Here is a 14706-nt window from a genome sequence, read left to right on the forward strand (position 1 = left end):
TATTCAAAAAGAATTTTTTTTTCTATCTAAACTAAAATAAGGTGAACATTTTTACTTGATTTTATCTAAAGTTGTGAAAGCAAGAAAATACCTAAGTGGAGAGTGGAATTGTTTATTTAAAACTTTTAATAATTTTTCACAAGTATTTTTGAAAATTTCATTTAGAAAGTCTTTGGTTAAAAGTCATATAATAATAAGTAATTTAAAGATATTAGAATAGAGAAAGATTTACGTAATATTTTTCTTATTAGTTTATGTATAAACCTAAATTACGTGCAGTTTATTATCAATGTCATCAAGTTCCACTAGTAAATTATCACAACAAAGTACATTACGAGTATTCTTTAGCTCCTAGGCATTTCTAGCTAAACAAGAGAATTATTTATACCATAATCACATCTAGCTAAGACTGAGTATCATTCGGAACTCAAGCTGATAACCTCATTTTTTGCATTGATTATGATTTAACTTTTTGTTGGAGATAGAGATGTGATGGTGCGGAAAGAAGACAAGATCAATGTGAAGTTCAAACTTGGTAAAGAAACAAAGTGAGAGGTGAGGTCAACTCACTAGGAAAGAGTATAGGGTTAGCTTAGAGAGAGCTCAAGAATAAGTAGTATGCTAAAATTGGACAGCATAACAATACTAATTTAAAGCTGAAAATTACAAGAGACGAGCACACTTGTTTATATCATATATTTGTTCATTGTATATTGTCATTGTAACAACACCTTTTCTTTTTAAAAAGCAGAAACAGAACCCTCTCCCCCTCACGCACAGAACTTCCATTTCTTTCTCTCTCCACCTCTCCCTTCTATCTTCTCTCTTAATTTCTCACTTCATACCTCATCTGTTTTAGAATTTGATCATACCACGCTGTAGCAGAGGAGTTAAGGAACATTTCTACCCGATCAGATTTTCAAACAGAGTAAGTTCATTTTTACTCTAAATATCCTTTGTCCTCTGTTTTTCCTTAGGATTTAGTCATCAATCTTTGTGGGGTCAGTTGAGAAGTTTAATCCTCTCAACTTATTCTATTATATACTGAATTTTTGTTCTGTTTGGATAACTTGCATTAGGCCCGTAAATCTTGAAGCTTATCCAAACGGTGGGGAATAAAATTCTAAAAGTTGCTTGGAAAGCAAGCAATTGAGGTAAGGGAAGCTAAATTTAATTTTTTATAGCACCCTAGGATAGAAGATCTGAATGCGGAAGGGACGTGGTCCCAATATTCAATTTTTCTTGCAGGGATGTTGTGTGTTATATATATTGGGTTGTTTGTTTATATATTATTTAAATTTGTAAAAAATATTATATTTTGATGGTTTAATATTTAAGTGTTGTTTTTTTATTTTAATTACGTTTTTTAATGTTGTGGATCGTGTTTGGAATGATATTGTATGACGGGATGATATGGAATTGAATTCATACATTTGGGATAATGTATGGACTGGTGTTTACTGTGTATTAAGTATTGATGCCTATGTGGTAACAGAGATCTCCGAGCTTCACTGATGATCTAAGTCACATAGACTAAGATATCAGGTGGTGAGAAGCTGATGGGGGAGTTCATGCACACCGTGACATATGAGATGCACGGCTTGGGTTGTATTGAACTTACCCTGATCCTTTCTGTTGGATTCGCTGGTAATCTTTGGATCAGGTGTTAGTCTTTGGTAGGACTTACTTAATACGGGTCTTCCGGAAGATGTTGTTTGTTGAATATCTTGGATGTGTAGATCCATGTGAGATCTATGTGATTGTTTTAAATGATGGGATTTGAAGAAGATTGTATAATTTGAGAAATTGATCATGTAACTTGGTTTTCTCTTTTGATTTAATTGTGTATATTATAAAATTTTATTTTCACTAGCTTACCCTTGCTTTTTGTGTTGTGTTTGAACTGCGATGACTGTACTATGTACACGAGCAGATGATCTTACAGGTGTCTGAGGATCAGAAGAGTTTTAAGGCGTTGATTTTGAAACTTAAATTGTAAATATTTGTATTTCTATATGTCATAATCACGTACTAGGAATATTTTGAAAAAACTGTAAGCTTGTATAGAAATATGTAGAACCGGTATTGTAATAGTTATATGTAAATTATGGGGTGTTACAGTCATACTACATTAATGAAAGGAGATATTTGTGAAGCAAACCTTAGAAATGATTTTTTTTAAGATCGTCTATCAAACCAAAATTATCATTTAGCTTCGAATTATCAGAGAATACATTGCGAAAAATTTATAAAGTCTGAAAACAAAATTCAACCTTTTTCTTATATTTGACTTATTTTTTTAGAAGAGAATAATAGTTTTTTTCTTTTTGAAAGAGACATTTATATTTTTATCACATTTATGAAATGCATCAAATTAAATTGGATGAATTTTGATAAATAAGTAGTATGATTCATCCAATATAATATTTTTCATAAAAGAGGGTTTATAAAACAACTTGTGATGCAATTCAAGGAGGTGGATTGGTGAATTCATGGAGTGGCAGATGGATGGTTGAAGGTTTGCACTAAGAGAGGCAATTAGTGAGGTTTGACATTGATTTAGGTGCTAGGAAGAAGAAAAAGGTGAGACCAACTTTTTAGGGTTTTCATTAGGTCTAGAAGGCTCTCTATTAGCAAAAGAAGATTTGTGAGAGAATACTTCATTCAATTAATGAAAATCTGAATACATGAGGTTCATTTGAGCTATTTATAGATGAAGAGGATGGAGGTAGCTTGCTCCTTAAACTACCAGAACTCTAGTTAAGCAAACTTACCCGAGGTTAATCATTTAAGAAGGTAGTTAATGGCTTAAGGAAGTGTCGTGTAGGTCATTTCATCTTTACAGTAAAAATATAGAAAATAAAACATTTTATCACAATTTTTGAAGTATATATTCAGATGTTTTTTTAGACATTATGACCAGGCATATTATTTTCCATATAATTAATTTATATGATATCTTAGAATGGTAGAACTCTAAATCGTTTTATTAAACACACATTCTTAATCACGTAAACAAGTATCCTAAACCTCATAATTTAAAATATAGTATTATAACAACAAATTCTACATAAATTAAATATACAGTATAGTCAAATCACTGAGTATAAATATTAAACCATAAATTATTATATATTATTATCAATTTATCATACTTAATAAATATTATCAGTACATATTTGAAGTATAGGCTTCGAATATATTCTAATAACCAGTTATTTATATTATAAAATAATAAAGAAGTTATTTCAAATAAATATTTTTATTATACAAATAGAAGCTTTTTTTTTATAATAGTTACATTTTATTGAAATTAATAAATTTATTATGTTTTGAAAATTAAAAATTAATGTATATTATGATAAATTTGACGGTTGAAAACTATTAAGAATTACATTTACCAAATATAGTATACATCCAGAGATAATTAGAGATAAATTATGTATTTCCGTATTTTTTTCTTATTTTATTAAATTTATAATAAAAAGACACATTAAATAACTTGAATTGTGAAAGCCATGACTTCATGTTTATATCGATAAAGAAATAATTTGAAAGGACAAGTATATGAAGATGTGCAAAATACAACAAAGATAATGTTTTTGAAGAAGAACAATGTGGCATATTTTTCCAATTGATCAAGTTAAGAAAATTAAAGCTAAAACGTTCATATTTGAATAATATAAAGTAAGAATTTGAAATACTCACACGTTCAAGATGCAGAAGAGTATCTAGAAATACAAACACAAGCAAATGCAGACACACATTCAGGCAAAGAAAACCACATGCAAGGAAACATATAACCAACAAATTAACGATGAGCATAAGCAGAAAAGAATAAATCCAAAACAAACCTAGCTCAGGTAGTGTGATCACAAAAAATATTCCAAACAGGGAGTAGAGTAATGGGTTGAACAAAAGGAAGTACCTTGTTTCAAAGAGCGATTGAGGAAGAGGAGTTTTCCCAGGTTCACGAAGGAGGCGTAGTGAGTCTAAGAGAGGCGCGAAGGGTTTGCAAGTATAGGAGAAATGAAACAGTTAGTGGAGAAGGCTTTCAAACGTTAACTTAAACAAATGTAGGAATGACAAGCAGCAACGCCTTTCCACCGTAGATGAAAATGCCACGTGTGCGTCTACGATTAAGTATGGTGAGATGTCACATCATAAACGCTTCGTGCGTTGTGTCACGTTTGCCCATTGTGAGAATGACAAGTAAGCCATTAGAGCATGCGAATAGTCTCTTCGCTGAAGCAAGATCAGCTCGAGTCTGGGGGGCTTGTGTACTGGACCAGAGCACTCGGTGGTCGGATCTCGGTGCATGGGACATGCAGGTCAACTCGGTTGTAGGGCCATGTGATTGGGTCCCGTTTGGAAGTAAACCCTTGGAGATAAGATTCTTTTCTATTGTAGCACCTTGAGAGAAGGCGCCCCTGAACATAATGTGTTTCTCTTGTTGTGTATGCTTTCAGTTGAGATTAAATTCTCGTGATAGAAAGTTGTTACAAGAGGTAAGCTGTAAAAGGGGTTTGAGACCGCAAGTTAAGGTACGTTGTTTCTAAGACTGAAATTAAATACTTCTTAAATTCTAGTAAGCTCTTTACTGACTTGATCGCCAGAGTGCAATGAATAAGTAGGACCCCCTCTATTTCAACGGAGCCGCGTTCCAGAGCAACAAGAGGTAGAACAGATTCTCAAAAGAAAAACAGGGGCTAGTGCTTGTCACTAGAGTCAACAGGCGAGCAAGTCAACCAGCAAAAATAAATCTATTTATGCTTGTCTACAATTTATACTAAGTACATTTTTTGATAATGAATTTATTTATTAAATTATAACAATATGTTTTTTGTTTAAAGAATAAATTATACATATTAAAAGGTAAAAATTACTATTATATATATAACAGTTATTTCTAAAATATTAAATATTTAATATTTTTGAAATAAAAGTAAATTATACAAATATTTATTTTATTAAATTAATTATTTTTTTATTTTTTTATTAAAATATGAATAATCTAAATACATGTTGTTATAATCACTATTGAAATAAAAATATATTATTAAATTATAAAAAAATATTTTTACTAAAAGTAATTACAAAAATAAATATCTTTCTTTTAATTTTGTTGTCTGTAATTTTTTTATTGTATGGGTAACTTTTTTATTAAAAATAATTATTTGAATTTGAGAAAACGTAGTTACGTAAAGGGTAAAATTGTAAGAATTTGGATTCTTTATCTGTTTTCAAATTCAATATTTTATAAATCCAACTTTTCATTTTAAAATCAATAATTATTAAATCTGTTTTATTTTAATAATATAAAGGATAAGCAAGTATGCTAAACCTCGTATAATTTAAAATATAGTATTATAACAAAAAATTTATGCATAAAAAATAAATATACCGTATAGTCAAATCAATGAATATAAATATTAAACCATAAATTATTATATATTATAATCATTTTATCATCCTTAATAAATATTATCAGTACATATTTAAAGTATAGGCTTCGAATATGTTCTAATAACCCGTTATTTATATTTAAAAGAATAAAGAAGTTACTTCAAATGAATTTTTATTATATTATTATATATACAATATGAAGCTTTTATTGTATAATAGTTACATTTGATTGAAATTAATAAATGTATTATGTTTAGAAAATACAAAATTAATGTATATTATGATAAATTTGACGGTTGAAAACTATTAAGCATTACATTTAACAAATATAGTATACATCCAGATAATTAGAGACAAATTATGTATTTCCATATTTTTTTCTTATTTTATAAATTTATAATAAAAAGACACATTTAAACTGGTTACATTTTTTTAATAATGCACTTATGAATTTTTTTGTTAAATACAAGTAAATATATATAAATATAATATATATAATATATATAATATTATATATATAATACATATAATATTATATATATAATACATATAATATTATATATAATGCATATAATATTATATATATATCATTAAATCGGCTTTGATATTTACAAACTATTTAATCCAAATGTTACATTCGTTACATATATTAATATTAATTATAGAAGAAAATAGTAAATAAATTATTAATATGTACATTATATTAATATTTTTTTTTAGTAATGTATATTTGACTAATTAAATATTTTCAAAGAGTAAGATAATGTTTTCTCTATAAATTCGCTTTCTTGAATTACCACAAGAGATCTAACATTTTATACAAATTTTAGATCATTATAAAGAATTTAGAAAAGAGTGATGGGAAAATTTGAAATGAAAATTCTTGGAATTATAATCATGGTCATGTTTCTATTAAGTTTTACACAAGCCGAATTAGATAGCAAAATTGATGGAGTTTTATGCAAAGTCAAGTGTGCATTCAAATGTGAACCTCAACAACCATTTCTTAAATTATATTCAAAATGTATGGAAGATTGTCAATCACATTGCAGTCAACTATCCTCTGATCCTATTTCTAATTGTATTACTAGTTGTCGCTTAATGAAGTCCATTGACATCAACATCGGTATGTACATTCTTAAAATATCTACTTATTTTCAGGGTTTTATATTTTTTCTCTATATTTGATTTCATTAATTATTCTTTTTATGATTTTTATAATTGACTTTACTTGGTTATGATTTGACCATTGATTTTACTTGCTTCTCAGGTTCTCATGATCTTGTGAAGAACGTGATGAATACTTGCATGCAAGAGTGCAAAAAAAAGTTATAATTTGTAACATGAGTGAGAAATTGTTAGAAGAAATGATATTTCTACACAATTGCGAGAAATAAATCTTGATCAATAAATATTATTTGTTAACTATTATCAAGAAAAATTCTTAGATCTTCATTTAATTTTTATTTTAAAACGTTATCATCCAATTCTATTAAGAAAAACAATTAGAACATGTTCTCCAAAGAAAGAAAGTGATATGTAAATTGTGAGTCGAAGTATTAAGATGATATAATGTGAATCATGAATATAAATATATATATATATATAATTTGAGTAATTTTAAAAATATAAAATTAATTTATACTTTTTAAATACACAAAATATAAATTGAATTAATGAATTTTGTTTTATTTGTATGGTTGAATGAGTTGTTATAGTTAATGATTATACTTAAAGGAATAAAAATTACTTTAAACATGGTTTCTATTTTCACAATAAACTTTTTAAATATTGTCATGGTATAGGAGTAAAGAATCCATGTAATAGAGTAGTCCATCTTTAATTTCAATTAAATTGTAGATGATTCGGTTTATTCAAGTTTAGAAATTAGTTGGTATTGAGTTAGTAGACGAAACAATACTCATTAGATAATCTCATGATTACGTGCCTACATGTTTTGATGATAACAAACACCATAAGGTGTATTATGATATGAAAAGCTTATTCATGTGTATCACAAGATTAGACAAAAATAAAAGAGAAAGTGAGCGAGACTCACTAGACGATACAATATGAGAAAAGGTTGTTAGACAAAAACTGTGTAAATGTTGTGTAGACGATCTAATCTTCATGTTCACTCTTGAAATGAATATAGTCAAAGTGAATAATAAAAAGGATAAAAGACCATAAGATGAAATAACATCATATAAGACGAAGAACTCGTCAAACAAAGATATATATCAAACGAAGTTCGTTGAGAGAATGTGTTAGGCGAAGATTAGACGATGAAGCTTTTTAACGTTCTCTCCCTTTTTGGGCCTCTGTTTTCTTTGCTTACTCAAGCCCTTTAGGCTATTAAATTTTTGTCTGATGCAGGTATGTTGAGTACCAAACCAGCTAGAACATCCATGGTCAAGAAAAAATGAGAGATTATTTTATCAAAACACTCTAGTCCATGATAATACTGCATACCGAAGAGTCATTGGAAGACTGTTGTATTTGGTCAATACTAGATCGGATATAAGTTTTCCTATGCAATTCCTTAGCCAATTTGTTGAAGCAACTTCAGAGTTGCACCATCAAGTTGCCTAGAGAATCCTATCAAAATCACTGGATAATGCATTTATTGATTTAATGCAAAAACTTAGACATTTATTGATTTTAATTTTTTATAAGCTATGACCCAAGCCTAATTTGAAAAATTAGAATTTAATAATATATTTTGGTGTGACGAGATTAATAGAATTATTTATTCTCAATTTTGGGTTATTTTTAGGAATTTAAGGAGAGATGAAGAAAGAGATATATTATGAATAAAGTGTTAGAATGAATGGTCTGAACAAGAGGGGAGGTGAATTGTTTGACAAAAGATTTTCGCAAAGATTGGCTAAGAATGAAGTTTTATCTACAATCACAGAAGGAGCAATCAGGGAAGCCAAACAATCAAAGCAATTACAACTGTTTGCAGAAAAACTATCGATTGAAATCTCGTTTAAACTGGTTGTTTATAGTGAGGATGAAGGATATATAGGCTTGTGAATCATGGAATCCATTCAAACCCTAAGTTTCTTTTATTAGTTTTTTTTTCTTTACTTTTTTTTTCTTTTATTTTTAAAGATATTTATTTTTTCTTTGTTTAAAATATTTATTGTTTTTCTTTTATTTCTAAAAATTAAATATTTTTTCTTTATTTTAAATTTTTTGTTTTTCTTTTATTTTTAAAAATTAGTTTTTTTTCCTTATTTTTAAATTTTATGTTTTTCTCTTATTTGGCATTTCTAAATTATAGAAAATATTATTTTCGAATAAGATTAATGTACTTGAATCAGATTTTGAATTGTTTCTATATCAAATATTTTTTGAAATATAATTAATGAGATATTAATTACACTTCAATGATTTGGATCAATGTTAACTTGGAAAGTTTTTTTAATACAGAATTAACTCTGGAATAATTGAATATAAAAAGTTTATATAATGAGAAGTATTACCGGACAAAATCATTATTAGACTTAATTAGACTTAATTACAGGAATATAATCACTATTAATGAGTCTATAATTAGACTTAATTATAGGAATATAATCACTGTTAATGGGTGTCTATAATTAGTCTTAATTACAGATGTTATGTTAAGAAAAGAATTTGTACGGTTGTAATGTATCATTGCTATAGATGAAAGACAGATTAAATAAAACATAAAATATTCTTTCCTGGTATTAGAGCACAAAACTCTGATACCCGACAAACACAAAGCAAAGGCAACGGTGCACAACCATGGCAGCTGCACCAGAAAAGAATAATGCCAACAAAGCAGAGCACGAAGGAGGAGGTGCTAAGAAGACCTACTCGCCATATGATCTCAACGCGAGTGACAATCCCGGAAACATAATCACGCAAGTCCAATTGTGCGGAGAAAATTACGACGAATGGGCAAGAGCAGTAAAGATCTCGCTTCGTGCCCGGAGAAAATGGGGCTTCATTGATGGAACACATATCCAACCAGAGGATGAGGCACCCGACCTTGAAGATTGGTGGACCGTGCAGTCCATGATTGTCTCTTGGATTCTAAACACCATTGAACCAAGCTTACGATCCATAGTAGCATATGCTGAGACTGCACATAACTTGTGGGAAGACATTAAAGAAAGATTTTCGGTCGTGAATGGACCTAGAATTCAACAACTAAGGTCGGACTTGTCAAGATGCAAGCAGGAGGGAATGATGGTGGCAACTTACTTTGGAAAATTGAAGGTCCTTTGGGATGAGCTTGCTAACAGTGACAAAATTCCATCTTGTACGTGTGGTGGATGCAAGTGTGGGATTGGTGCTCAGTTGGAAAAACGAAGGGAGGAGGAGAAGGTTCATCAACTCCTTATGGGGTTGGATGACGCAAGCTACGGGACAGTAAGATCAAACATTCTGGCCTTAGACCCATTGTCGTCTCTGAACCGCGTATATGCTATATTGGTACAAGAAGAAAGAGTGAGAATGATGGCCAAATCAACGGAAGAAAGGGGGTTGGTCGTGGGTCTCGCGATGCAGGCCAACTACAAAGAAAAAGGGCGTGGAGATATGGTAGAAAAATTAATGACGTGCAGTCATTGCGGTAAAAATGGTCACGACATGAAGGGATGCTTCTAATTGATTGGATATCCCGAATGGTGGGGTGACAGACCAAAAAGTGAAGGCAAATGGAACGGCAGGGGACGCCAAGGGATGCGAAACAAAGGTAACCCGACACGTGCAAATGTGGCACACGCTAGTGGAAGCAACAGTCAAGCCAACAATGACGACAATAAACTTGAGATGGCAGGTCTGACCAATGAACAATGGAAGGTACTGGTTGATATGATCAGCAAACAAAAATCAAATGAATCAGAGAAAATGACTGATAAGAGCATTTGAGATTTGTGGATTATTGACAGTGGGGCATCAAACCATATGACCGGGTCACTGGAAAATTTGAGTGAAAAGGAAACTATACAAGGGTGCCCCGTGGGGTTACCCGATGGTGAACGTGTTCTAGCTTGCGAACAGGGAACAGTGACTCTTGAAGAAGGACTTGAATTGAAAAATGTCCTTTATGTTCCCAAATTAAAATGCAATTTACTTTCAGTACCTCAATTGACGGATGAAGAAAATTGTGTTGTAACATTCACTGATAAATTGTGTATTATACAGGATTGCACTTCGAGGACGCTGATTGGAGCAGGTGAACGGAAAGATGGGCTTTATTGGTATCGTGGGGTACGGAAGACTCAAGCATGTCATGTCAAGATGGAAAATCAACTAGCACTTTGGCACCAAAGATTAGGACATCCGTCATTTAAGATTGTGCAAATGCTTCCTGATATAAGTGGGAAATGTACTCGTGATGAGTTGAATAAAGTTTGTGAAGTTTGTGAAAAATCGAAACAAACGAGAGATAAGTTTTTCTTAAGTGCGCATCAAGCTTTGAATATTTTTTATTTAATTCATTGTGACTTATGGGGTCCTTATAAAACTCCTTCATCCTGTGGTGCTTCATATTTTTTTACAATTGTGGATGATTGTTCACGGGCAGTTTGGATCTATTTGTTAAAAGAAAAAACAGAGGTATCAGTGACTTTGAAAAAAAATTTCACACTCGTTGAGAGGCAATACAACAAATGTGTTAAAATGGTTTGCTCTGACAATGGAACCGAATTCATGTGTCTAAAACAATATTTCATTCAACAAGGTATCCTTCACCAAACTTCATGTGTCGGGACCCCGCAACAAAATGGACGCGTCGAACGCAAGCATCGGCATATTCTGAATGTTGCTCGGTCATTACGGTTTCAAGGCAATCTTCCCATTAAATTTTGGGGGGAATGCGTTTTGACTGCAGGCTACTTAATCAATCTCACACCATCCTCCATTCTAAAAGGAAAAACCCCTTATGAAGTGATCCATGGATGTGTACCCAGTTACGCGCACTTACGAGTATTTGGTTCATTATGTTATGCTCATAATCAAAATAGACAGCGGGATAAATTTGATAGTCGTAGCCGAAAATGTGTGTTTGTCGGGTATCCATATGGCCAAAAAGGATGGAAATTATTTGATTTGGAAACAGAAACTTTCTTTGTCTCTCGTGATGTACATTTTTTCGAAAATAAATTTCCATATTTTGAAGCCAAAAAGATGGACACTGCACCACCATTGCAAAACCCAATTGTTGCCAACTCTTTAGAAACTGGAATGGACCCACATTTTCTTCATGAAGTTGCCTCCTCAAACCTAGATGAATGCATCGTCAACCAACCCATTGCATCTCTCATCCTAGCCAAGGAGGATGCTACCCTCACAGATGACTTCGACCACACTATCAACGACTCTGATCCGTGCATAGAAGCCTCGACGCTACCCGCGGATCCACTACCGCGTCCGACGGAGACGGCGCCGTCGGTTTCTTCACCACCGCTGACGGTCGCGGTTCCCCTTGGGCGAGGGCATCGCGCGAAGCTGCCTTCTGTACGGTTACGCGATTTTGTCGCAGCCACCACGATACCGTCAAGCCCCTCTGTTCCGTCACCTCCTTCAACAGAATCCTCAGGTGTTTCGTATCCTATACATGATTTTGTGAATTGTGATTCCTTTTCTAAACATCATCAAAGTTTTCTTGCCTCTTTACACACCGAGCAGGAACCCCTGTTCTTTTCTCAAGCGGTCCGAGAACCCCGGTGGCGTGATGCTATGGCACAGGAGATTCATGCTCTCGAACTCAATGACACCTGGAAACTCACCGCTCTCCCTCCTGGAAAGAAGGCACTTGGGTGTAAATGGATCTACAAAATCAAATACAACTCGGATGGAACAATTGAAAGATTCAAGGCTCGATTGGTAATTCTTGGCAATCATCAAGTGGAGGGTTTGGATTACAACGAGACGTTTTCTCCTGTCGTAAAGACGGTAACCATTCGCACAACTCTAGCAGTAGCAGCCGCAAAAGATTGGGAGCTTCATCAGATGGACGTTCACAATGCGTTTCTCCATGGTGATCTTGATGATGAGGTTTATATGAAACTCCCTCCTGACTTCCAAGAATCTCAACCAGGGGCAGTGTGCAAGCTTCAAAAGTCTCTATATGGCCTCCGACAGGCCCCCAGGTGTTGGTTTGCTAAACTATCTTCTTCTCTCACTCGTTACGGCTTCCAACAATCCCCGAAGGATCATTCCCTGTTTACTCTCAATAATAATGACATACAGTTGGTTGTGCTAGTCTATGTTGATGATCTTGTGATTGCAGGGAATAATGGTACTGCCATCCAATGTTTTAAAGGCTACTTAAATCAATGCTTTCATATGAAAGATTTAGGCCGCCTCAAGTACTTCCTGGGGTTGAAGTTGTTCGCTCCCCCAACGGAATCTTCCTTTGTCAAAGGAAATATGCCTTAGATATCATTACTGAAGTCGGATTGTTGGGTGTGAAGCCCGCCACTACACCATGTGAAGAAAATCACAAATTGAGCTCCGCAACTGGTTCTTTTCTTTCTGACCCGGCTACTTATCGTAGACTTGTTGGGAGGTTAATTTATCTGTGTTTCACTCGACCTGACCTTGCCTACACAAGCTTTATCTCAATTTATGCAAAATCCACGCTCCGAGCATTGGCAAGCTGCTCTTCGTGTTGTTCGATATTTAAAGGGGCATCCTAGACAAGGAATACTCCTACCTCGAGAGAACAACTTACAACTCTTTGGGTGGTGTGATTCTGATTGGGCAAGTTGTCCACTGACACGGAAATCTCTCACCGGATGGTTTATTCAACTCGGCACTTCCCCAATCTCTTGGAAAACCCAGAAACAACAAACGGTTTCTGTCTCCTCTGCTGAGGCTGAATATCGATCAATGGCTAAGACCACCCGAGAATTAAAGTGGATTAAAGACATTCTCGCTTCTCTACATGTTCCTCATCCTGACCCAATTCGTCTTTATTGTGATAGTCAAGCAGCACTTCACATTGCTAAAAACCCGGTCTTCCACGAACGCACCAAACACGTTGAAGTTGACTGCCACCTTGTTCGAGATGAAATCATTCACAAGCGCCTTCTTCCATCCTATGTGCCCACACATACACAACTAGCTGACCTTTTCACCAAAGCTCTCGGTGCTAAAAAGTTTGGAGCCATCTTGGTCAAGTTGGGCATTCAAGACTTACATGCTCCAACTTGAGGGGAGGTATTACCGGACAAAATCATTATTAGACTTAATTAGACTTAATTACAGGAATATAATCACTATTAATGAGTCTATAATTAGACTTAATTATAGGAATATAATCACTGTTAATGGGTCTATAATTAGTCTTAATTACAGATGTTATGTTAGGAAAAGAATCTGTACGGTTGTAATGCTATGGTTATATATATGTATCATTGCTATAGATGAAAGACAGATTAAATAAAACATAAAATATTCTTTCCAAGAAATTCAAAAATATTGTTTTGGTGATTCCCACAAATTATATTGTAAATTAAATAATTATTCTCTTATTTGTATTTTGTTCCGATAAGCTATTAAAGGAAATATAAAACCCACACAAAGCTGGAAACACAAGTTTTCTTTCTAAGGAAGAATCGTTTAATGGTTAAAATTTATGTTATGGTTTATATTGAAGCTCACTTAGACAACCACTGGAGCTTACACGTGACAGATTAGTATTTTGAGAATATAAGGTCTCCATAATTCGAAGATATTAAAAGTATTATTCAGTGATACCCATGTTTTATTATGATGATTATTATGTCCATTGATAATTTTAATGTTTCTAGAAATGGTTAAAGGAACAACATCTAACAAGCAAGGAGCAATGTGTATGAAGTTGACATATGAAGTTTCCTTATTGGCCATCTAACATGAAAGAGATGAAGTTGAAAAGAGATACTTGCATTGATGAATATTGAAGCCATTTCAAGATGCTAATAACTAAGATTTCAAAGAGAAAGACGTTTACAAACAAGTGATACAACACATTAAAAGACTCATATATAAACTTTCCTATTTGAGTGTCTAATACAAAGAAGACAATGAACAATGCTGAAAAGAGAAAGATTCATGTCCAAAATTGCAAAAGCCTTAAAGTTCAAGTTTATACAGATAAAGATAAAGAAATAATTTGAAAGGACAAGTATATGTTAAAGACACCAAATTACAACAAAGGTAATGTTTTTGAAGAAGAACAATATGGCATATTTCTACGGTTGATCAAGTTAAGAAGATTAAAGCTAAAACGTTCACATTTAAAGAATATAAAATAAGATTTTGAAATACTCA

At 32.6% G+C, this 14706-nt stretch overlaps 1 protein-coding gene and 1 long non-coding RNA gene across 2 annotated transcripts; both read left to right on the forward strand.

Annotated features, from left to right (window-relative positions):
* Window positions 1-868: 868 nt before the first annotated feature.
* LOC137830487 (uncharacterized) lies at window positions 869-1978 on the forward strand. The gene is made up of 3 exons (XR_011084238.1): window positions 869-928; window positions 1080-1154; window positions 1934-1978. It is a non-coding gene; the product is annotated as an uncharacterized lncRNA (long non-coding RNA).
* A 7205-nt stretch (window positions 1979-9183) lies between these two features.
* LOC137809007 (uncharacterized) lies at window positions 9184-12828 on the forward strand. The gene is made up of 6 exons (XM_068610151.1): window positions 9184-10015; window positions 10083-10218; window positions 10335-10485; window positions 10591-10774; window positions 11657-11986; window positions 12680-12828. Exons 1-6 carry the CDS (start codon window positions 9184-9186, stop codon window positions 12826-12828), a joined length of 1782 nt encoding a protein of 593 aa, XP_068466252.1.
* Window positions 12829-14706: the final 1878 nt, after the last annotated feature.

The sequence above is a fragment of the Phaseolus vulgaris genome, chromosome 11 (assembly GCF_000499845.2).
Source record: "Phaseolus vulgaris cultivar G19833 chromosome 11, P. vulgaris v2.0, whole genome shotgun sequence".
In the NCBI taxonomy this organism is placed as follows: domain Eukaryota; kingdom Viridiplantae; phylum Streptophyta; class Magnoliopsida; order Fabales; family Fabaceae; genus Phaseolus; species Phaseolus vulgaris.

Coding starts and splice junctions, on each gene's coding strand:
- LOC137809007 (XM_068610151.1), top strand. CDS start 9,184: ATGGCAGCTGCACCAGAAAAGAATAATGCCAACAAAGCAGAGCACGAA. Junction 10,775..11,656: donor TCCTGATATAAGTGGGAAAT/GTACTCGTGATG, acceptor TTCTTCATGAAG/TTGCCTCCTCAAACCTAGAT. Junction 11,987..12,679: donor TCCTTCAACAGAATCCTCAG/GTGTTTCGTATC, acceptor TTGTGATTGCAG/GGAATAATGGTACTGCCATC.